This window comes from Delphinapterus leucas, chromosome 11 (assembly GCF_059928025.1).
Source record: "Delphinapterus leucas isolate spDelLeu-1000000601 "Yukka" chromosome 11, BTC_Dleu_Yukka2, whole genome shotgun sequence".
Lineage (NCBI taxonomy): Eukaryota > Metazoa > Chordata > Mammalia > Artiodactyla > Monodontidae > Delphinapterus > Delphinapterus leucas.
Genome location: NC_143139.1, coordinates 97,346,820 through 97,371,036, shown reverse-complemented (window position 1 = coordinate 97,371,036; position 24,217 = coordinate 97,346,820). Strand labels below are relative to the sequence as shown.

Genomic DNA, 24,217 nt, shown 5'->3' with positions numbered 1-24,217 from the left:
GCGATTAGTGATGCTCCCCAAACCTGCACCCCCTTCCTGCCTAGGGGGCGAGGTGCTAGCAGGGGTCCTCGCTGTTCTGCACCACAGGCCAGGATCAGCCTGCCCTGGTGCTCGATCCCTGGGGTTGCAGCAGCTCAGCTGCTTGCCTGAGGCCCTGGCCTCCCACCTCTGGTTGCCCTGGCAACTGGGCACCCTCCCTCCCAAGGAAGCCACAGGCTCTGGCAGGGTGAGAGCCCTGGACACTGGTGACAGCTGGGGGTAGGCGTGGACAGCCGAACCAGCCAAGTGTGAGCCAACACCCTGAGCGGCCCGGACAGCTGCTGCCCGGAGGCTCCACTGACCCGAGCACGGGGTCACAGAGCTAAGGTCACAGACCTTTTTCTGTCGGCATGGCTCCCCCAGGTCAACAGAGTGGACCACGGAGCTCAAAACAACAGGGCTTGTCCCAACGGGGCCAGGCTTCCTTTGGTCCATCTGCCGGAAGCCTCGCCCCAGCCTTGAACGACCAGCCCCTTCTCATGCTTCCGGGAGCCCCTCCTAAACCCACCCCTAAGTCCCCTGGGTGACTGGCACAGCACCCCACTTCGTTCCTGCCCCAAAGTCATCACTCTGTTATTTTATGTTTTGATAAATTGTCTGTCTCGGAAACCCTCCTACACCGTTGGTGGGAATGTAAGTTGGTGCAGCCGCTATGGAAAACAGTATGGAGGTTCCTCAAAAACCTAAAAATAGAGCTACCATATGATCCAGCAATCCCACTCCTGGGCATATATTCGGACACAACTATAATTCAAAAAGATACATGCGCCCCTATGTTCACAGCAGCACTATCCACAATAGCCAAGACATGGAGACAACCTAAGGGTCCATCGACAGATGAGTGGAAAAAGAAGATGCGGTATATAGAGAGTGGAATACTACACAGCCATAAAAAGGAAAAAAATAATGCCATTCGCAGCAACATGGTTGGACCTAGAGATTATCATACTAAGTGAAATAAGTCAGAAAGAGTAACCTTGGAGTCGAGTCTTAAAGGAGCCTAGCCCGCAGGGCAGAGAGAGTGGGTGCCAGTCTCCATCCTCACGTTCCCAGCGGGTAGGGGAAGTGGGTTCTTTTGCCCTGGGTCGTCCTGCAGCAGGAGGCTGGCTAACCATATAGTATCACTTATACGTGGAGTCCAAAATATGACACAAATGAACTTATCTACGAAACAGAAACAGACTCACAGACACAGAAAACAGACTCGTGTTTGCCAAGGGGGAGTGGGGTGGGGGAGGGAGGGATTGTGAATTTTGCATAGCAGTTGCAAACTATTATATATATGTATAACTGAATCGCTTTGCTGTCTGGCAGAAATTAACACGACATTGTGAATCAACTATACTGCAATAAAATAAATTTTTAAAAATAAATAAAAAATAGTCTCCAGCTTGAACAGACAGTCCCCGAGCACAGGGTCCTTTGTCTGTACCCTCAAAGCCCAGCTCAGGGTCTGACACACAGTAGGCCTTCAACAGATGTCCTCTGAATCCCGAGTAAAATATGTATCCTAACCATACCTCCTCTCCCTCAGGGTTGTGGACTCGTGACAGAACACGTAAAATGCCAGGCACGGGCCCTCGGCAGATGCTCGGCAAGTACGTTGTGAGAGTTTTGAGGACCTACTGTGTACGAGCTGGTCATCGGCATAGCTGGAGGGGAGGGAGGCGCGCCCTAAGCCTGTCCCGGACGGAAGCCTGCTGGGGCCCACCCGCTTCCTCCCCTTCACAGCGATGTTCCCTCCCCTCCTGGGCCCCCTCTGTGCCTTCTATGAGCGATGAAGCCTTCTGCTGAAGTGTACCCCAAGTTTAAACGAGTGTCCCACTTCCCCAGCTGCATGGAAGCATCTGTTTGGAGAAAATAACGGAGGGACACACTTCGTCTCTTGGTTCCCTTTATTTGTAGTTGGTGACTGAGAGGTCAGAGAGGCAGGGGATGGGGAAAGTAGGGGCAGCTATATGAGTCCACTTGTTTTTTACTTTATTTTTTCCAGCCTTATTGAGATATAATTGACATATAACGTTGTATACATTTAAGGTGAACAATGTGTTGGTATGATACATTTATATATAGCAAAATGATTACCACCATAGCTAACACCTCCATCCTGTCACATAATTACAATTTTCTTTTTGTGGTGTGAACATTTAAGATCTACTCTCTTAGCAGCTTTAAGTATGTAATACAGTTAATTAACTATAATCACCGTGCTATACATTAGATCCCCAGAACTTATTAGCCTTATAACTGCAAGTTTGTACCTTTTAGTGGCTATATTTTTAAAGCAGCTATGTTTTTCAACAAAGGGCACCATACACAAATAGTTGCAAGTTTTAGGTGTTAAAATGCAAATGTAGAAGGTTATTAAATCCATTCTTTCTTTTTTTTTTAACGTTTTATTTTATATAGGAGTATAGTTGATTAGCAATGTTGTGTTAGGGACTTCCCTGGTGGCACAGTGGTTAGACTCCATGCTCCCAATGCAGGGGACCCAGGTTCGATCCCTGGTTGGGGAACTAGATCCCACATGCAAGCCGCAACTAAGAGTTCTCATGGCACTGCTAAGGAGCTGGCGAGCCACAACTAAGACGCAGCACAAATAAATAAATAAATATATATTTTAAAAGTGTTGTGTTAGTTTCAGGTGTAAATGTAAATTTCCTCCACTCAATAAAAGAAATCTTTTTTTTTTAATGCACACTTTCCGGTGTAACCATGATGGGATCTGGCTCTGTCTGCACCTGTTCATTCACTCATCCAACAACCACTTAGTGAACGTATCAGGCCTGGTGCCGGGCTGGCTGGGCAATGACTTAGACACAGGCCCTGACCCAAGGGCCTCAGTGTCCAGGACACAAATAATGTAGGTAGGTGAAGATGCTGGGGACCCAGAAGGGAATGGATGACAGCCCAGGCAGGCTTCCTGGAGGAGGCAACCTTGGAGTTGAGTCTTAAAGGAGCCTGGCCTGCAGGGCAGAGAGAGAGGGTGCCAGTCTCCAACCTCACGTTCCCAGAGGGTAGGGGAAGTTGTTCTTTTGCCCTGGGTCGTCGTCCTGTAGCAGGACGTTGGCTAACAAGCTGGGAAGAGAGAGGACGCTTCTGAAGTCCCTTTCAGCAAACTACCAGCTCTTCATTCTCAAGTTCCCTTCTCTTGTCCCATTTCGTGCCTAACTTGAAGCCCCCCAACCCAGAAAGGCCTGCAGGGTGGGGATGGAGACCACGGGCCCGCACCAGGGAGGAAGGAAGTCTGCCTCTATCAAGGGCCTGCCCACCCCGCATCCTCATATATGAGCCCACTCAGGCTCCCGGGGACAGCCGGGGACAGGGGTGCCACTACAGACCAGGGAACGGAGGCCGGACGTGCAGGTGACTTGGCCAAGGAGGGAGCTAAATGCTGGCATTCCCACTGGAACCAATCTACTCAACTACAAGTCCTCTCCACAAAATAAAGGTGTGGGGAAGTCACAGACGCTTACATCTTAGCAAGTTCTTGCAGTCTTGGATCCCGTAGGCAGGTAATTAGCAGGGAGGGGGAGGGGGAGGCAGAACAAAGCAGCAGGCGGCAGTGATACAGAAGAGGAGGCAGCTGACTGGCTCTCCCACTCTCGCTCTGGGCAGGCGGGGAAGGCCTCAGGGGTCCTTGATGGAGCAAGTGGGCTGCCTCGGTCATTGTCATTTTACTGACTGGAAAGATACCGTCAAGGTCCCACGGGTAGTAGGAATGGAGTTGGGATCTACCCTGCAGGTCTCACTAGCAGAGCAGCCAGAATAAAGACACATTCATTGACCTGAGCCCAAGCATAACTTCTGTGTCCTCAAACACAGCATCACCAGCCAGGAAGGAGGGGACAAAACACACAGATGACGAGAGCTATTCCAGAAAAGACCTCTGAGTACAAAGACAGAGCAGCGTGGCTGATCAGCAGGCTGGGGGGTAGGGAGGGCGGGTGGCCACAGAGCCACGAGAGAGGGGGAGCCCTCGGCTTGGGTCCCCGGGCTTTCACAGCCTGGGGATCCCTCCCTTTCCTAACAGAAGACTTAACAGACCTCCTCCTTGCATCAGCAGTTGTACTTTTCAGACGGCGAAAACACACTGCAGCACAGCTCTCAAATTAGTCTTTTGAAATGCAACAGGACCTGAGCAAAATGGGAAAACGGCAGTAGATCTACGAGCAAGTTCCCTGTTTATTTGGTCCCCATCGTTATCTCCCCAAGTGAGTTCCACAGACATGGACGTTCACAGGTCTTGTGTGAACTGAGCCAGGGTCAAGGGACTGGAGGAAACACTGGGTGAGGCAGGGCTAAACAGGTGTCTTTTTCTGCAGGACTTCTCAGATCCTTGACTGTGCCGTGTACCTTGCGATTCTCCCAGGGGAGCGTGGAGAACTCAGCAATCCACCCCCTCGGGAAGAAAATGCAAGAGGCACAAAGTCCAGGGCAGTTCTAGGGGTTAGGACTCAGCGCTCTCACTGCCAAGGGCACAAGTTCAATCCCTGGTCGGGGAACGAAGATCCCACAAGCCATGAGGCACGGTCAAAAAAAAAGAGGAACAAAGTCCATCATAGCACCGGGAGAGCAGACAGGGCCTGCCCCTCCATCAACCACCACGGCCCCTCATCCCCCATCCCCTCCTGGCACTGCCCAGGAAGGGCCACTTGGCCTGGCTCAATCACTTTGTGATTTTTATTGTAAAGTCCATTGTCCTCAAAGAGCTGCTTCAGAGTGTGAACTCAGATCCTCCCTGCATTCAGTTTCCTTACGCCCCTCCCTCAACTGCTGGTGTCTCCCCTAGAAATGTCCCCACACACCTAGGTGAATGACCGAGACAAAAATCAGTCTGTGTCCTTGAAGGAAGGGCTACCTTGGTCACCTGCAAACCTGGGCACCAGTGTCCCTTTCTTTAAGGAAACACCAGGCACAGCCCAGGGAGGATGTGTGACCGATATTCCATCACACGGGAAGGCACACATGGGGGAGCCGTCTTGGTGTCAGAGACACAGGAGCATTTGAATATCATCTCACTCTGTCCCCCAGCAGGTCCCAGGGAGATGGCCTTCAAGCCTCAAGCCGAGGTTAAGAGCTCCAACTAAACTCCGACTCCCATTCCCATTTGCTGTGTGACCTTGGGCAGGTTAGTTAGCCTCTCTGTGCTTTAGTCTCCTCTGCTGTAAAATAAAGTTGTTATGCGGATTGCACGGGACAAAGCACGTAAAGAGACTGGGATAGACCCTGGGGCCAGAGAGCTCGGCACACATCAGCTGTACCGCTGTCCCCATTTCACAGGCAGGAAAGCCAAGCATCAGAGGAACCACGCCAACTGCCATGACCGGTGCTAATCAGGGCAGACCACCCGACGCAAAGCCCCTTCCACTGACGCTGCCTCCGAAGAAAAGGCAGAACGAATCTCTTATCCAGTGATGACAAGAAGAGCTAGATGCTGGCCAAGTACATCCAGTTTAAAGGGAAAGATGGAACCCAAAGGTCATTAAAGAGAAATCCATCATATCAGATAGCCCTAAAAAAATCTTAATTGCAACTTGCCCCTGAAAATGCTCCCAACCCCTTTCCTCAACCTAGGCCCAAAGACCCACATGACCCACCAGAGTGCTGGAAACTTCCCAACACGCTTCATCCTGCACATCAGGCACCCGTCCATCTGGGCCAAGGGGGATACCAGGGCCCCCTTTTCCCACTGTCCTCACATCCACCCTTGCCACCTTCCTGGGGAAACTCGAAGGGCCAGTCCAGGGTCCATTCTGGTCTAAATGACCTTCCCCCATAAAGCAGAGAGGGAATAGGGCTGGCCCGGGCTTAGCTTCTGCTGCAAACGATGAGAAAGAAACCGGGGAGGACTCACTGGTGAAGCGGGTAACTGCAGGTGAGCCTGAGGCCAGCGGGGAATCGGCGGGGAGACGTAGGAGGCACACACCAGGTCACATAGGGGCGCGGGCAGGGATGCTGCCGTGACTTGCAATTCGAGGGAAAGGCCCCTTTTGGGTGAGTTTGAGGAAGGCCACAGGGGATCAAGCTGCCGGGAGGACGGGGTTGTTTTTACACGATAAGACACTGCTAACCACAAAATATTATTTCTATCTTTGCTGCCAACGGCTTCACGGCAAGCTGCTCCCCAGGAAACAAGCCCACAAGGCAAGAAGAAGGAAGGAAGGGAGTATCCATTCCTGTGTGTGACTTCAGACGTGTTTGTCTGGCTCAGCAAAAAGCTGAACAATAGACCTCGGCCTCTGATAAGGCTTCGATCTAGGCCTGGGCCTGGAGACCCGGCTGCCAGGCAGGTGGACGGGAGGGTCCGAGAGTGGACTCAACCCGGTTCCTTGTCCCAACCCCAAAGAGAACACAGAACACAGGCCCGTGTCCCCACGCCGCATCTCCTGGATGCCGACCACGTCAGGAGGACCAGCGCTAACGAAGAACTCTTGTCACCCCGTTTCCAAGACAACAGAAATCAAACACCAGAAACAAAGCCCTACTGGAGCTGAGGCCACCCAAACTGGCAGATGTGCTTCCTGTAGCAATGGCTTCTCAGGGTGGGGGGACAGGGGAAGATGCTAGAATGGGGAGGGAGGGTGCAGAAGTAGAACCACACCCACCTTTGCCCAAAACTCCTCCTCGATTTGGCCGCTGGACACACTGCTTGGCCTCAAAGCTGAACCAGTCACCTACCAGCTGGGTGATCCGGGCGGGCCACCCATCTGTGCCTGGTTCCCTCGTCTGTAAAATGGGGTTGATAATAATGACCAACCCTGTGGGGTTGCTTCAGGGATAAATGCATTTGTATGGTTCCTGGTAGGAAGCATTACTCGCTCCTATTTATGACAGTTATTAGCAATCCCCCCAGCTCCCGAGGGAAATGCATGCTTCCTGTAGATGTGGCTTGAATGACCAACCAATCCCCAGGTTTGTTCAGGCAGGGAGTATGTGAGCCCAACAGGGACGCTGGTACCCGGAGCGGGCCCACCACCAGCAGGGGCTTCGGGACAGCGGGCAGTAATGGGACATGGCCACCTGCTCCCAGCGCTGCCCGGTGGACCCACCCCAGCCCAGGCAAAGGAATCAGCAGCACGGGATCCCCCCAGACTTGGTGCAAACCAACAGTAATCCAGAGTCGATACCTGGGACCCGAGGCAGCAGCTGCGAGGAACCCAAGGCCGATACGGTCCCGAAGCTGATCGTGGTCTAACGGTTCCTCTACTGGGGCCACCTGATGAAGGAGCTTGTTAGGGGTGAACTGTGTTCCCCCCAAATCCATTTGTTGGAGTCCTAACCCCCAGGACCTCAGAAGATGACTGTGTTTGGAGAGAGGGCCTGTAAAGAGGTGATGAAGGTTAAATGAGGTCATATAGGTGGGCCCTAAACCCATGCGACTGGTGCCCCTATAAGAAAAGGAGATGAGGTCACAGACACATACAGAGGGATATGACCACGTTGAGGACACAGTGGGGACACCACCCCTAAGCCAAGGAGAGAAACCAGCCCTGCTGGCCCTTGGATCTCGCGCGTCCAGCCTCCAGAGCCGTGAACGAACACGTCTGCTGTTTAAGCCCCCCAGGCTGTGGTACTTCGTTATGGTGCCCGAGGACACGCCTCTTCAGCTCAAGTAGGACGAGGGTATCCTGTGGGCGCTCAGAAAGCAAGACCCGGAACAGCCACGTCCAAGAGTGCCCCGCGGAGGTCTGTGCCCAGAGGACAGCTGGGGCGGGAGCAGGGGCATCTCAGCACCTCTGCGCCTGCCAGCTCGGCCAAGAAAATGCCCGGAGCCAGCACCCAGCTCCTGGGGGGCAAGAATAACGGAGGGTCAGTCACGAAAGGAAAACTGCCCAGCTCTTAAAGGAAAACGGCTGTGCTTAAAAAATTATAAAAGAATCAGGAGCCCCATGGTGTCATCGTAAAGAGTCAGGTTTTGACAACTGTAACTGCAGGGCAGCTCTCATTTCATTCATTCACCATCTATGCATCCAGAGCCTCCTACCTGCGAGGCACTGGGGATTCTGTGATGCTGGGCCAGGCAGGCAAAACCCAGCTCCTTATGTGCCATTTTTAGAATAAAATAGGGGGCTGCACATTCATTATTTCATTTGACCCTCATCACAGCCCCCTAAGGCAGCCAGAAAGAATTCTTATTACCATCCCCACTTAATGGATGACAAAACTGAGGCTGGGAGGGGTGAAGCAGGCTGCTCGAGGTCAGGACCCCAACCCAGACATGCGCTGTGCACCTACTATATGCCAGGCGTCACTCAAGCCCAGGCACAGCAGCGAGAGGACAGAGGCCTCAGCTTCAAAGCGGGAGGAAAGTCAATCAATAAGTAAATACGGTATTTCAGAGGATGCTACGTGCTACACAGACAGGCAAGGGGACAGAGGCAACACTTTACTAAGATAATTAATTCAGACTAAACCAAGCACAGGTTAACTGTTTTGGGGATTTTTTTGCTTTTTCTTTTTTTTATAATTTTTATTGGGTATAGTTGATTTACAGTGTTGTGTTACTTTCAGGTGTACAGCAAAGTGAATCAGTTATACATATATTTTTTTTTCTTTTTTAGATTATTTTCCCATATTGAGTAGAGTTTCCTGTGCTATACAGTACGTCCTTATTAGTTACCTATTTTATATATAGCAGCATATATATGTCCATCCCAATCTCCAGAGTTATCCCTCCCAACCCCTTACCCCCAGTAACCATAAGTTTATTTTCTTCTTTTTTTTAAAATTTATTTATTTTTATTTTTGGTTGTGTTGGGTCTTCGTTGCTGCGCTTGGGCTTTCTCTACTTGCGGCGAGCGGGGGCTACTCTTCGTTGCGGTGCGCGGGCTTCTCATTGCAGTAGCTTGTCTGGTTGCAGAGCACAGGCTCTAGGCGTGCGGGCTTCAGTAGTTGTGGCTCACAGGCTCTAGAGCGCAGGCTCAGTAGTTGTGGTGCACGGGCTTAGTTGCTCCGCAGCATGTGGGATCTTCCCAGACCAGGGATTGAACCCATGTCCCCTGCCTTGGCAGGTGGATTCTTAACCACTGCGCCACCAGGGAAGTCCCAGTAAGTTTATTTTCTAGACAGGTTTAACTGTTTCTTCCTGTTACAGGCAGGTTACACCCATTTCAATACAATCCATGAAAAGTCAAAGAAGTACAAGTTCTACCTTTTTACTGAAACGTTTCTGTCCGGAAGGAAGGCGCTTCTGTCCGGAAGGGTACCCTTCTGTTTGAATCGATCGTGGGCACTGTATTGGCAATTCCCCAAGTGCTAAGTTCTAAAAAACAACACATTAAGTTGAAGGACAAAAGATGTCAGGAAAGAGGGTGACCTGGATGGTGACTTCAAAGCAGGTGATCCCACTGGAGCCACCTGCCTAGTACACAGCAGGCACTCAATACATGTTGGCTGCCTCAGCATTTTCATTCTTGCTAGCCGTCTCAGCGAGGATGGCCTCCGACAAGCCTCCCGGGGGCCAGGATGGGCGCCCCCAGAGGTGCTCCAGGGGACTCACCCGGCGCCACCCAAGGAAAGCCGGATAAACGCCACCCTCCTCCTCCGCCAATGCCCCCGTCGGCTCGTACAATCAGTCACACCCGGGAAGTGAACGGAAAGAATGAGCTGCAAAGCTGCGTGATGCTTCACAGCCGCACGCCTCCAAGCCAGGGACCCCGCCAGCCCTGCCCCGGAGGTCTGCCCCCCTTCAAGGTCATGCCCGTCAACCTCCAAGGGCCTCAGGATCCGAAGCTCCAGAAGCTCCTAAGCACTAACGCCAGCCTCGGGGAACCTCCCTGAGCCTTTCAACAAACCCGAGTCCACAGGTATTTCCCGTGCGCTGCCTGCCCGGCTAACACAGCCTTCTGCTCCAGGTCATGTGTTATTCCCTCCTCAAAACACACGAAGGGAAAAGTAATCCGAGAATCCAGGGCTGGGAAGACAAGGCCGCCCGGGTGACACGCCCCCATACAGGACCGCAACGGTGACTGAACTGTCGCCAAGCGGCCAGGACGGCGTGGCTACAAGCTTGGGGGCTGGCGGTTCCACCTCGATGAGGAACAGCTACGGCCGGGTCCTCGAGAGCACAGACCCTGTCCTTTCTTTTTTTTTTTTTTTTAATTGAAGTATAGTTGATTTACAACGTTGTGTTCATTTCTGTTGTAGAGCAAAGAGACCCTGTCCTTTCTGAGTGTGGATCCCCACACAGCAGCCTTGGAGAAGTGAACGGACCAGAGGCGGCTGTAACAGTGCTGGACCACCCCACGCCCGTGGGAAGGGGCCTGACCCTGGGACCCCCGTGCCCCAGAGAGCCCTCTCCCAGCCGGCCATCCCCCTCTGCCAGCCTCCAAACCACGAAGCCGAAGGAGGCCCAGAGGAAACACAGAAGCTTGTCCGATAAGGTACGGTCCATCCTCACTGTTTGTGGATTCTGTATTTGCGATTCTACCTACTCACCAAAATTATTTGTAACCCCCCCACGCGGTCCTCCTGGCACGTACACGGTCATTCGCAGTCACGTGCGTGCAGAGCAGCCAAAAGTCTGAGTGCCTGATGCCCGTGTTCCCAGATGACATTATCCCACTCACATACGATGAACAAGCATCCTTCTCGTAGTCCAGTTAGTGCCACGTTTTGTTGGCGATCTCACTGTTTAAAATGGTCCCAAGCGTAGTGAAGTGCTGTCTAGTGTTCCCACGTGCAAGAATGCTGTGATGAGCCTTCTAGAAGAAACACGTGTCAGATGAACTTCGTTCAGGCACGTGTCATAGTGCAGGTGGCCTGGAGTTCAACGTTACTGAATCAGCAATACATATTAAATAAGGTGTCTTTACACAGAAACACATAGAAAACAAGGTTCCGTGGATCAGAAACCTCCCTCTGCGTTTGCCCAGGAGCAGAGGCTCAGCATCACCAGGGAACACAGCTGCCATGAGGAAGAGGAACGACTGTATCTGAGAAGGAATGAACCAAATCTGGCAGCTCACTCTGGCCAGCTGGTTCAGTTCTTCCTCTGCTTTGCTTGAGAGACATCAAACTGTGTCTCCCTGGCCCATGCTCAAAGAACCCAAGGTTATTCCAACTTCCAGGTAGGTATGGATGTCTAATACAGCTGTGTCACCAGATGACATTCACCCAGTAAGCCCCACTGGGCGTAACTCACACCCACACCTGAAACCCCAGGGTTTGGACCCCGAAGCTCCCGCTTTCACCCACCTTTCTCACCACCAATTTCCTTCACCTCTGGCTCAGCCCAAGCTTCCCCTGCTCCAGTGTTTACAAGTTTCTCATTGAAGGCAGTTCCTCTCGCCCCAGATCCTGCAGCCAAAGATGCTCCCGTGACAACCAGCTACAAAATTCTCACGCGAGAAGCCACCTTCCATTTCCGAACGTCCTTTCCACCTTCTCAGAACATAAGCAAGGTCTCCTCCCATGACAAGTAGAGAAGTCGTCGCATTGGAGGAAAATGCGACCTGGAACGGCATACCCCCCACCCCCCGCATCGTGCTAAACAGCATACCACAAGGAGAGTGACAGGTGCTATTTAAAACCAAGCGACGGGGGGACATCCCTGGTGGTGCAGTGGCTAAGAATCCACCTGCCAGGGGCTTCCCTGGTGGCGCAGTGGTTGGGAGTCCGCCTGCCGATGCAGGGGACACGGGTTCGTGCTCCGGTCCGGGAAGATCCCACATGTCACGGAGAGGCTAGGCCCGTGAGCCATGGCCGCTGAGCCTGCGCTCAGCAATCGGAGAGGCCACAACACTGAGAGGCCCACATACCGCAAAAAAAAAAAAAAAAAAAAAAAAGAATCCACCTGCCAATGCAGGGGACACGGGTTCGAGCCCTGGTCCGGGAAGATCCCACATGACGCGGAGCAACTAAGCCCGTGCGCCACAACTACCGGAGCCCGCGTGCCTAGAGCCCGTGAGCCGCAACTACTGAGCCCACGCGCCACAACTACTGAAGCCCACGTGCCTAGAGCCCGTGCTCCGCAACAAGAGAAGCCACCACAATGAGAAGCCTGCGCACCGCAACAAAGAGTAGCCCCCGCTCGCCGCAACTAGAAAAAGCCCACGTGCAGCCCAAAATAAATAAATTTAATTAATTAATTTTTTTAAAAAAAACCTACGAAGTGGGCATCCCAGTTCTACCACCGGCTCCTGAGTGTGGCTAAGGCAGGTGCGGCCCCGAGACAGGTCTGCTCATAGTACTGAAAAATTCAGGCTTCGGACCACGGGCATAGATGCCCCTTGCACCCCTCCTGGGACACAGTGTGCCAGCTCACTCTGGGCCTCACTCTGGGCTGAGATCCAGCACGAGCGTCTTCTCTTGTCTCCGGACGTTCTACAAGCACACAGATGATCTTTAGCAGCCGTTACTGCTCTACTGCCACTTCATTAGTTTTAGAGCCAAATAATCCCATTATATATGACTTGATTGGCTTGTAAAATTACCCTTTGTTCTAACAAATATTTATTGAGCATGCCACCATGTGCTATATCCTGCTTGGTACATTACATTTTTCCAAAAATAATTAACTCAGCTAACGATCAAAATCCCCTAATTTAATTTGCTCTTAAATGTGTTTAATTTTCCCTCAAATGGAACGATGAGCTTACAAGCCGAGCACTTTTGCCAGGTTGAGACAAGCAGCAAAAAAGTGAGAAGAGAGGACTTCCCTGGAGGTCCAGTGGTTAAGAGCCTGAGCTTCCAATGCAGGGGGCGCAGGTTCGATCCCTGATCGAACAGTCGGGGAACTAAGATCCCGCAAGCCGAGAGGCACAGCCGGAAAAAAAACAAAAGAAGAGAAACTACCAGCATGGGGCCCGTCCAACAAGCACTCCGCCGTCCGAGCTCACCCAGCTGCCTCTCTGGGCATCTTACATGGTCACCCGCACACCCTGGTGCTGTCCCATCACCCGCTTCGGAAAACTGGCGAAGGCACAGAGAGGTACAGTAACTCACCAGGGGAGATCAGGAGGAGAGCCAGGAGCCGGGCATCGAGCATCAGAGTCAGCTCCGTCCCCACCTGCCCCCCTGCCTCAGATCAAAACTCAGCCGGAGCAGATCCACGTGCAGCCCAGGCGCCGCATCACCCTCTCCTGAGCTCCACAGTGATAGCGGTCCAAGGAGGGATGTGACACTGCGTGCCAAGGTGGGCGGCGTGGCTGCCCGGCGGAGCTAGGCTGAGCCGTGGGCGACCTCGAGAGTCTTGGGGGGCATGCACAGAGTGGCTCCAGGCACGTAAGGTTCAAAGTCAGGCAAAGCCCCCAAACGTAGAAGAGCATGTGCATGTGTGACCACACGGCGAGGAAAGGCACAGGTGCTAATGGCAGTGGGTCCCCTCTGCTGGGAGGGAGAGGCCCCGAGGGGGAGGGGTGCAGACAGCGTTATCTAAGCCGAGTGGTAGGACCGTGGGTACTTTTCCATTATACTTTACACTGTACACACGTAGACGCTTTTGTAAGTGCAATATACTTCACAATACTTTTTCATTTTTAAAAAAACTGAGGTAGGGACTTCCCTGGCGGTCCAGTGGTTAGGACTCCACGCTTCCACTGCAGGGGGCATGGGTTCGATCCCTGATCGGGGATCTAAGATCCTGCAAAGTTCACGGTGTGGCCAAAAAAATAATAAATAAAAATAAAACAATATAAAATAAAATATCGTGGTAAAATATACATAACATTTACCATTTTTAAGTGGCCAGTTCAGTGGCATTAAGTCCATTCACACTTCCGTGCAGCCATCACCACCATCTACGGAACGCGTCATCTTCCCAACTCTGTCCCCATTGAACAACCATTTCCCCTTTCCCCCTCCCCCCAGCTCCTGGCAACCACCACTCTACTTTCTGTGTCTATGAACTTGACTAATCTTGGTGCTCAGGTGAGCGGAATCACACAGTCTTTGTCCTTTTGTGACTGGCTCATTTCACTCAGCATAACGTCCTCAAGGTTCATCTCTGTTGTAGCCTGTGTCAGGATTTCCTCCTTTTTTAAGGCTGAGTCATATTCCCTTGTATGGATAAGTCACATTTTGCTTAATTTCTTCCGTCCATGGACATATGGGTTATTTTCACTTCGGGGCCACTGCTAGTCAAGCTGTGTCACGATCTATTTTTTAATGCCCGATTTCCCAAGAAGGAGGGAGCCTGGGAAAAGACACACCCAGTACCTCCTGGGTACCAGGCCCTCCCTCCTCTCACACGGAGAGTAACTGTGGTTGCTGATCCATAATGTCCACATTACGCTCTGATACTCACTTCAGGGGGTCCCTGTAAAAGGCACAGGTAGCAATAACAGAATACGTTAAATGGCCGTCTCTGTAAGAACATTCTAGAAACTAGAACTTGTCATACAAACGGGGTTTTTTCTGTTGTTGGTTTAAACCAGGGATTGGCAAAGTGCAGCCAGTGGGCCAAATCCAGCCCACCACCCACTTCTGTAAATGAGCTATTACTGGCACACACCCACACCTGTATATTTATGTATCGTCTACGGTGCCTTTCATGCTACGAGGGCAGAGTTTAGTCGTTTCTATAGAAACCAGATGGCTCACAGAGTTTCGAGTATTTGGACCTTTACAGACAAAGATGGCTGACTTTTCAATGCTTAACGAAAACCATAACACAATCTTTTAATATTTTCAAGGCGTGGGGGATTTAGGGCTGGGGTGATGGCAGGAACAGGAATTCTTTCTGCATTCTCGGAACCGGGTGAGGAAAGTAGGCTGAAGTCCTCCGTCTCCCCTGGGTCTACCCAGCAACATTTGCGCAAGTCAAGCGTGGCCTGCCGGTCCCCATTCACACCACCTCTCGGGCGACGGGGCTTTCGTGCAATGCCTCCAGGTTAACCTGACTTCTCCCTGTGACCTTCGAATTTCACTCACAGCCGCACTGGCTGGAGAACCAGGCAACCGGAAGGTCAGAGGCCAGCTGAGACTGTGTTCGTGTCCTGGGGCTGCTGCAACAAACGCCCACACACTGGGTGGCTTAAAGCAACAGACATTCTCACTCACAGTCTGGAGGCCTTAAGTCTGGGATCAAGGTGTGGGCAGGGCTGTACCCCCCTGGAGGTCCCGGGGAGGACCCTTCCTGCCTCTTCCTAGTGTCTGGCTGTGGCCATCGGTCCTTGGCTTGTGGCCGCATCACTCCTAACCCTGCTCTGTCCTCACACGGCCTCCTCGCCTCGTGGGACTGTCTCTCCCCCTCCTCTTCTAAGGGTCCCAGTCATATCAGGGCCCATCCTACTCCAGGATGACCTCATGTTTACTTGCATCTTAATCACGTCTGCAAAGGCCCTATTTCCTAAAACAGTCACATTCACAGGCCCCGGGGATTAGGAACCGAACAGCTCTTGGAGGGACACAATTCAACCCCATAACACAGATCTTCATTCATGCTCCGTTCCGGGCCCTTCTTGGTCTGCTGACAACATTCACATAAGCAAAGTGCTTCCTGGGGACTTCCCTGGCGGTCCAGGGGTTAAGACTCCGAGCTTCCACTGCAGGGGGTACAGGTTCAATCCCTGATCGGGGAACTAAGATCCCACATGCAGCGCGGCGTGGCCGGGGCGGGGGGAGAAAAAAAAAAAAAAAGAAGCGCTTCCTGGCCTGAGCTTCATTTGTTAAGTGCAGAGCTGACCATCCACAGGGTTTCTGCCATTGAGAGGGGAAGCGGGTAGCTGCCTGTCTCCCTTGCCCGCTGGGGTAGAGCTGGACGCTCGCACGGACACGCCCACACGCCACCATCATGTGCTCACGTGCTCGCTGACCTGGCACAGGTCGAGCCTGTGGCCAAAAGCCCAGGGATGGAGTCACAGGCCATATCCAGCTCCAGCTGGGCCAGCAGAACATTGTCCGCTTTGTCATTAATCCCCCCAGTGCCTATAAACAGCCCGAGTGGTGAAACAGCTCTTTTGGGCCATCTCTCTCGCTTCATAAGAATTATATCTATTTTGCAGCAGGGAACTTGCAGCCACGAAGCACATGTCTTTGATTACATGGCACCTGTCAAAAGAGACCTTTTCTACTAACCGACAGAAGGACCTTTATGGCTAAAGTGTCACGGAAGATCTATGCTTCTCCCTGCGTGGCCGTTACTCAGCACAGATGGAGCTCGGAAGCCGGCGACACGGGGGAGAAACACGGGCCGCCAGGGACTCGATTCCGCAGATTAGACAGCAAAAGCCAGACACCTGGCCCCCGAAAGGGGCGTGAGCGTGGCACAAGCAGAAATAAGTCCCCACCTGCCCTGGCCTCGGATTCTCTTTTCACTCCTCTGCCCAATGTGCTCCTCCACACGTGCACCTGGCGACAAACGTGTGCACACTTCGAAGACACTTGACAGCTCACAAGGCCCTTTCGCACACATTATCGAGTGTAATTCTTCAAGCAATCCAGGAGATCGGTGCGGGAGGCGTTGCCATCAATCCCCTTGTTCAGAGAAGGGAATGGGCTGAGCCCAGCTCAAGGTCACCGAGCTAAGAGGGGACAAGTGACCCAGCTCTTGTATCCCTCTTCCCATCAATCTCAGCTCTTGTATCCCTCTTCCCATCAATCTCAGCTCTTGTATCCCTCTTCCCATCAGTCTCAGCTCTTGTATCCCTCTTCCCATCAATCTGCACACAGAGTAAAGGGTGAGGAACCTTGCTGTGGGGCAGGGGGGTTGGGGGATTTCTTTTCTTTTTTTTTTTTTAATGTGGACCATTTTCAAAGTCTTTATTAAGCTTGTTACAATATTGCTTCTGTTTCATATTTTGGTTTTTTGGCACGAGGCATGTGGGATCTTAGCTCCCCGACCAGGGATCGAACCCACACTCCCTGCATCGGAAGGCAAAGTCTTAACCACTGGACCGCCAGGGAAGTCCCGGGGACTTCTTTTTAAATAAGTTTAACAAAGCAGAAAGGACTAAAAACAGGGACTTCCCTGGCGGAAAGTCCCCCACATGCCGCAGGGCTACTGAGCCCGCACACCACAACTAGAAAGCCCGCACGCCGCAACTAGGAAGCCCGTGCGCTACAACAAAGAGACCACAACAAAAGATCCTGCATGCCGCAACTAAGACCCAACGCAGCCAAAATTAATTAATTAAAAAAAAAAAAAAAAAAGAAAGAAGGGACTAAAAACATAACCCAAATCCAGCGAGTAGAATCTATGCCATGGATCAGGGGTCAGCAAACCATGGCCAGTTTTGGTCCCCGGCTTAATCTGGTAAATGAGCTTTATTGCAACACGACCAGGCCCATTGGCTTAGTATTTCCACAGCTGCCTGCTGGCTACAAGGGCAGAGTTGAATAGTTGCCACACTGTCTGGCCCTTTGCAATAAAAGTTTGCAGACCCCTCTATGGATGATGGCTGGGAGGAGCAGGAAGGAATTTGGGCAAGTCCAGCGCCGGGCACACAGCCAGGGCCTTGCATGCCCGTGAAACTCTGCGCTGGGCTCGTTCACGGTGGGAACATCGAGATCCAATCCCCGCCAGAGACAAGCAGAGGCTGAGTCAAGTGCCAACCGCTCAGGCGCTAAGCTCCACTCGCTCCGCGTTCCAGGCCGCCAAGTCCGCGTCCTGGGCAGAAATCTGCTGCCTTTAATAGAAACAAAGCACCAACGTGAGTCTGATTCCCAGCTCGAATCTCCAGGGCTTCCACAGTCCCCAGAGTTCCTTGCAACGCGCTCCGAAATCGTGCTTCCACTTGTCTCACTCCAACACCGAGGACAATAAAAGCAATCGATGGGGCCACCACAGCAGTGGGCACGCAGCCTCAGAGGGCCGTCCACCGCTGGGGACATCAGGTTGGCCTCTGCACTCTGTGTGTCCCCTGCTCACATTTTCACTGGGTGGATACTTTTACCCCAGTTCAAAGTGTGGAACAACTTCCAAACTGAATCAGACCGGAGCTACCCTGACAAATGGACCTTCCATTCTCGGCCAGTGCCTGAAATGAGGAAAGGCGGGAGAAAAGGAGTCCCTTTTTTTTTTTTTTTTTGCGGTTCGCGGGCCTCTCACTGCTGTGGCCTCTCCCGTTGCGGAGCACAGGCTCCGGACGCACAGGCTCAGCGGCCATGGCTCACGGGGCCAGCCGCTCCGCAGCATGCGGGATCTTCCCGGACCGGGGCACGAACCCGTGTCCCCTGCATCGGCAGGCGGACTCTCAAGCACTGCGCCACCAGGGATGCCCTTTCACACTGATCATCTATCACATTCACGGTTGGTGGCCGTCATTTTGACACCCGCTCCCGCCCCCTCAGTTCCCTCATCGGCAAAGGGGGCTCAGTTCTCATTTGATGTCTTTGGGGAGGAGGCACAGCACAGGGCACAGCCTTGGAGCCAGAGAGCTGGACCTGCAGCTGGAGACCTCGGTGCTGAGTCATCCAGTCTTAAGCACGGCCCACTGCCCGCCCCAGCGACAGGATGGAACACACAAGATATAGGACACGGTGCTGAGGGTGCACCTGTGACCTGACTCGGGGGTGGGGGAGGGGAGGCGGGGCCCCTGATGCTGGGGGGATGTGAGCTACACATGCAGGACAGGGTCGCACCAGGGCCAATCTCAGCCAGGCCTCCCCAGACCAGCCCCTTCTGTCTCTTCTAAGGCTCGATTACCTAAGCCAAACCTTTCTGCCTTGAAATCATGCAACTGCGTCTCTGTCACTTACCACCAAAACGATCCTGACCAGCGCCTCTCTGGCTCAAAGCTGAGACCGCTCGTTCCACAAGGAAGTAAAAAGGATTTCTTTTAGGTCTCACCCCATTCAAATGCAAGGCCCCAGACCTGGTTTGTCTTGGTCTGGAGGTTTTGTTTTGTCTCTCTTCGGTGGGTTTCCGGAAGAGGCTGCTCTCACACATCTCTGGGACGGGAAGGACCCTGAGTGTCAGTGCGGAGAGGGATACCCATGACCAGGGCCACACCCTGCTCCAAACAGCAACCCCTCCTGGCACCGAACGCCCCCAAGTTAACAGCCCTGCTGCCCTCCTGTCACGCCGCAGCAAAGCTCCGTTACTTGGACTACTTTGCCAGGCATCCTCTGTAGAAACAAATACATCTTGAAAGAGGCCCAGGACGGAGCACGCCTCCCCGTGGTGCATGACTGGCCTGGCACTGATCCTCGAGCTGAGCGGACAGTACCACCTCTGCCAACGGTGGTCACGGCCAGAGAGGGGCCCGGGACTCGCCCGTCACAATCCTGGCCACTCCCTCCATGTTCCAACCAGACACTGTCTTCCTATCCTAGGGCTGCTGTAAGGAAGTACACAGACTGGGCAGCTTCAACAACAGAAGTGCATGAGGGTGGGGGGTGGGTCTGGTCTGCCTGTTCTGGGACCACCCGGGACAGGGGCTGTACCGGCACATTCCAGGCTCTATTCCCAAGGCTGCTCAACTAAAGCATGAATGAATGAATGAGTGACTCATGGCATTTTCACAGTAGTCCCTATAGAAGGCAGCAGTCCGGAGACTGGAGGTCCAAGATCCAGGGCTGGTTTCTCCTGAGGGCTCTCTGCTGGTCTTGCAGACGGCTGCCTTCTCCCCATGTCCTCATTGCTTCCCTCCGTGTGCGTCTGTGTCCCGATTTCCCCTTTTTATAAGGACATCATTCACATTGGGTGAGGGCCCACCCTATGACCTAACTCTGACTTAATTACCTCTTTAGAGACCCTACCTCCAAGTAAGGTCACACTGAGGCAGCAGGGGTTAGGACTTCAGAGCCTGAACTTGGTGGGGGCACAACTCACGACCTTCTTCCCCACTCGCCTGTCAGCCTTCCCACGAGCTGTTCCCTCTGTCTGTCCCCACCCTTCCTGCTAAAATGCAACTTAACCTCCAGCTCAGAGCCCAAGTACCACCCCTGCAGGGGCACCTGCCTCCCCAACCCCAGGCCAGGACTGGACCCACTACGTGTGCTAAAGTCCCCTCGTCCCTGGGGAGCATGAGGGTGGGGGGTGGGTCTGGTCTGCCTGTTCTGGGACCACCCGGGACAGGGGCTGTACCGGCACATTCCAGGCTCTATTCCCAAGGCTGCTCAACTAAAGCATGAATGAATGAATGAATGAATGAGTGACTCATGGCATTTTCACAGCAGTCCCTATAGAAGGCAGCAGAAGAACCACAAGTCTGGCCCATCCTCTCACAGTCACTCCCCCAAATGTCGTTATAACCACACCCTGGGGTGCCCGGGGGCCCAGGCGCTCTCCTGAGCTTCCAAGTACCGCCCACAGCGAGGAGTGGGCAGAGGCTCGCATGCATCCCAGCTCCTCCCGGGCAAGCCGTGGGGCGCCTCTCCTCTCTTGTCCTTTCTCCTCATCTGCAAAATGGGATCACAACACGCCCACACCCCACACGCTGCTGTGAGCACGGAGGAGGGGGAGGCAACCAAAATGAGAAGGAAGAGAAACCACAGCTCCCGCCAGGCCGCCCTACGGTCGGGCTGTGCTCCAGCCTTCCGTGCAGGACCTCGCTTAACCCTCAGGGTCATCAGAGATCCAGCTGCCACCGCCCCCCCCCCCCCGCCCGCCCTCACTGATAAGGTTCCTGAGGCTCGGTCAGCAGACTCTGGCCTTGAAAGCGAGCAGGACCCCGCGCGGGTTCCTGAGTACGAAACCCTGTTGCTAATCAAGGGCGCTTCTCTGGTCCCGTTAGTCTCGCCCCACGTGGTTTCTTAGCTGCTCCTCCCTTCATTGGCAACTGTTCGAACCTGCCCTTTGGAACTCAGGGAAGGTCCTGGAGGCTGGAGTCTTGCCAACGTGAAACGGGGCGGGGGGGTGGTGGTACAGAAAGGCTTCCGTGCCCAGGAGCCCACAGGGTCCTGCTCGGTTTCAGCCTCAGCCTTCCAGTCCCCAGCAGCGCCGTCCTGAACCCATGAAGGAAACGAGCCGATGAGAAGACCCTGTGGTCCCGCCAGGGATTCTGCAGAACCGTCCTGTTAGCACACCACTCCAGCTGACACGACCAGGGTGGTAAGTGCCCTCTGCACCCCTCTTTTAATCAGGTGTATCCAAGGGGCTGCGTAAGGAGATAACGTGTCACTGAGACAGCCTGCCTCAGCTTCGTGACTTCACCACCGGACCCCCGGCCTCTATCAGACTTGCCAGGTAGCCACTTGAGAGCTGACCTGGTCCACCTCCAGGGACTTGGGCTCATCCTCTCCTGCAGTCAGCCCCGCATCCCCACCGCCATCGGCCAAGCGCAGCCAGGGGCACGACCTCCCCTGGTTGTCAACGACATCCAACCACGAGGGTGAGGCCCCAGCAACGTGGTAAGAACCAGGCGAGTGGGCAAGAGAGAGCGGCTCTGAGGTGCAGGACCCAGGCACTGCTCGGGCTGCAGCTCAGGTAAACAGCCGGCACACGAAACAGGTCCATCTATAACAGCACCCAAAGACACAGACCTCCCAGGGACACGTCTAACCAAGCAGGCAAAGGCTTGCACACTGAGAACTACGTAACCCCACGAAAGGAAACTAAGGGAGAAAGACCGAAATACATTGAAAGACGTCCGTGTTCATGGCCTGGAAGACTTAACACTGTTAAGACAACGATACAGCCCAATCTCGAAATTCAATGCAATCCCTATCAAAATCCCAGTGGCAATTTCGACAGAAACAAAATGTCCCCCCTAAGATTCATACGGACTCTCAAAGGACCCTGGATAGGCAAAGCAATCTGGAAAAAGAAAGAAGGACAAAGTGGGGGAAATTTACCACAAAGCTGCAGACAGCCTGATGGTGGCATAGGCTAGACACACAGACCAATGGACTAGAATAGAGCCCGAAATACACTCACAGCCGATGGCCAACTGGTTTTCAGCGAGGGGGCCGAGGTCATTCAGTGGGGAATAAAGAGTGGACAGCAAGAGCGGGGGAGGGGGCGGGGGGACATTAACACCACGAGGGCTGGGCCGGCGTCCAGGGCAGGGTCACTCCACTGGTCGCCCGTCCCACCCCGGTAGCTGGTCTTGAGGGAGCTCAGTAAATGCACTGATGAATGACCATGTGCCTGGAAGGCCGAACAATTAACGAATAACAATGAACAAACCAGAGAGTTGAGAATCCGGGTTGGAGCACCGAACACCAGAGCCAACAATAAATCCCTCAAAAGTACTCGCGCCCCTTAACACCCACCGACTCATTCCCCTTCCCTGCATCTCTCAGAGCAACGTTTGAAAATTATCCTCTTGACCCCGTGGGTCATAAAATCAGTTCTGAAAGCTGTGACCAGCACATTTCTCTAACGAAATGACACAGAATCAAATAGAAAAAGTCAACGTGCTTCCTGGAGGATACCCCATCCTCCCCCGCAGGTTAAGGATCCCACCTTGGAAACATGCAGGGAAACGGATCCATGATTGGAGGGAGGCAGGACAAGCTCTGAGCTCGGGCTCTGAGCCGCACACTATTTTTTTTAACAGCTTTATTGAGATAGAATTCACACCCCATGCAATTGGCCCTGTTAAAGTGTGCAGTTCCATGGTTTTTGGTATATTCAGAGTTTTGTAACCATCACCACAATCCATTTAAGAACGTTACCATCACTCCAAAAAGAAACTCTGGATCCATCACGAGTCACTCCCATCTCTCCTGCCCACGGCCCCTGTCAATCACGAGTCTAGTTTCTGTCTCTGTGAATTTGCCTACTCTGGACGCTCCATACGAACAGAGGTGCACAACATGTGGCCTTTTGTGTCTGGCTTCTTTCACTGAGCATCATGTTTTCAAGGTTGATCCCTGTTGCAGCCTGTGTCAGTACCTCGCTCCTTTTTATTGCCAAATAATATTCCACTGCATGGATAGGCCACACTGTGTGTTTCCATTCAGCTGCTGATGGACATTTGGGTCGTCTCCGCTTCCTGGCCATCACGAATAATGAGCAGAGACCTGGCATAACCCTTAAACAAACACAAATCTCTTCAGTGGCAACAGTCATACTCTGCTTGGGATCGAGCCAGCCAAGTGTTTACGAAAAGGATATTCTTTTCTTCCGAGGGGTTTTCAAAACAAGAAAATTAAAAGCAGCCTGCACGTAGGGCTCTCAGAAAGAAAAGCTAAATAATCATTGTAGAAATGTGTCCTTGCCACGGGGCCTGAGCAGAAAATAAAACAAAACCAAGCCGAGCTGCACACAGTAAGATTGAAATTGTGTGCAGCTCCAACAAAATTTCAAATCATTAAAATCTCATTATACTAATAATATGTTTTCTAGATCAACTTAACTGAAACACTCTCTTCCCCTAACAAAGTGCAGACACCCTCAGCAGCAGCGGCAGCTCAGGGGGTTTGAGGATATGGACGCGCAGTTCCCGGGGCACCGTCTTCCGTCCCATCCCTGCACCTGTGTGCAGCCTGGACCCAATCGGCCAACTGGCAGAAATGACACTGACTGGGCTCTGGCTCCTGAGTTCCCATCCCTTCACTTGATTTCTTCTCTCAAGTTTTCTTAAATGGAAGCAACTATCCAAATAGGTCACGATGGTCTTATTATATTTTATTATTTCTGTCCAGTTACCACCAGCCCATGGCCTTCTCTTTCTGCACCTCTTCTGTATTTGATGGATAAAGTGGGGAGTGGCCGTAATGGTAACGATGATGAGAATGACGGCTAACACCTTTGTAGAGCTTATTACGTGCCTAACCCAGGCATTTTCCCCAATTTTTACAATTACAATTTTCAAACGTATAGAAACATGTAAAGAACCGGACCGTGAACGCCTGTACACCCACTGCCTGGAGTCTACCACTAACATTTTTCTGTAACTGTTTCATTATGTATCCATCCATCCCTCTGTCTACCCAGGAATCTATCTGTATTAGTTGCCTGGGGCTCCCTTAACCAATGACCACACAGGCAGCGGCTTAAAGCAATATAAATTTATTATCTTATAGTTCTGGGCTCAGAAGTCCAAAATAGGTTTCACTGGCTAACATCAAGTTGTCAGCAGAGCTGTGCTCCTTCTGGAGGGTGGAGGCGGAATCTGCTTCTTGGTTTTTCCAGCTTCTAGAGGTGCCAACGTTCTTTGGCTTGAGGCCCTGCATCACTCCAACCTCTGTTTCCATCGACACACCTCTCTCCCTTACACTGACCTCCTGCCTCCCTCCTGTGAGGACCCTATGCCCACCTGGATGATCCAGGATCATCTCCCCATCTCAGGTCCTTCACTTAATCACATCTGCTAAGTCCTTTTTACCACATTAAGGTGATGCA

At 52.7% G+C, this 24,217-nt stretch overlaps 1 protein-coding gene across 2 annotated transcripts in view; it reads right to left on the bottom strand.

The window, feature by feature from the left end:
* Positions 1–24,217, bottom strand: part of PARVB (parvin beta) — a 115,140-nt gene that overhangs the window by 76,934 nt on the left and 13,989 nt on the right. The window contains exon 1 of one of the 2 annotated variants that reach the window (XM_022596497.3): positions 5,897–6,001. The exons of the other annotated variant lie outside the window; for it this stretch is intronic. Within the exon in view, the coding sequence (XP_022452205.1) occupies position 5,897 (1 nt within the window). The 5' untranslated portion in view covers positions 5,898–6,001. Of the gene's footprint in view, positions 1–5,896; positions 6,002–24,217 lie in introns of those variants that run through there. 2 annotated transcript variants of the gene reach the window in all.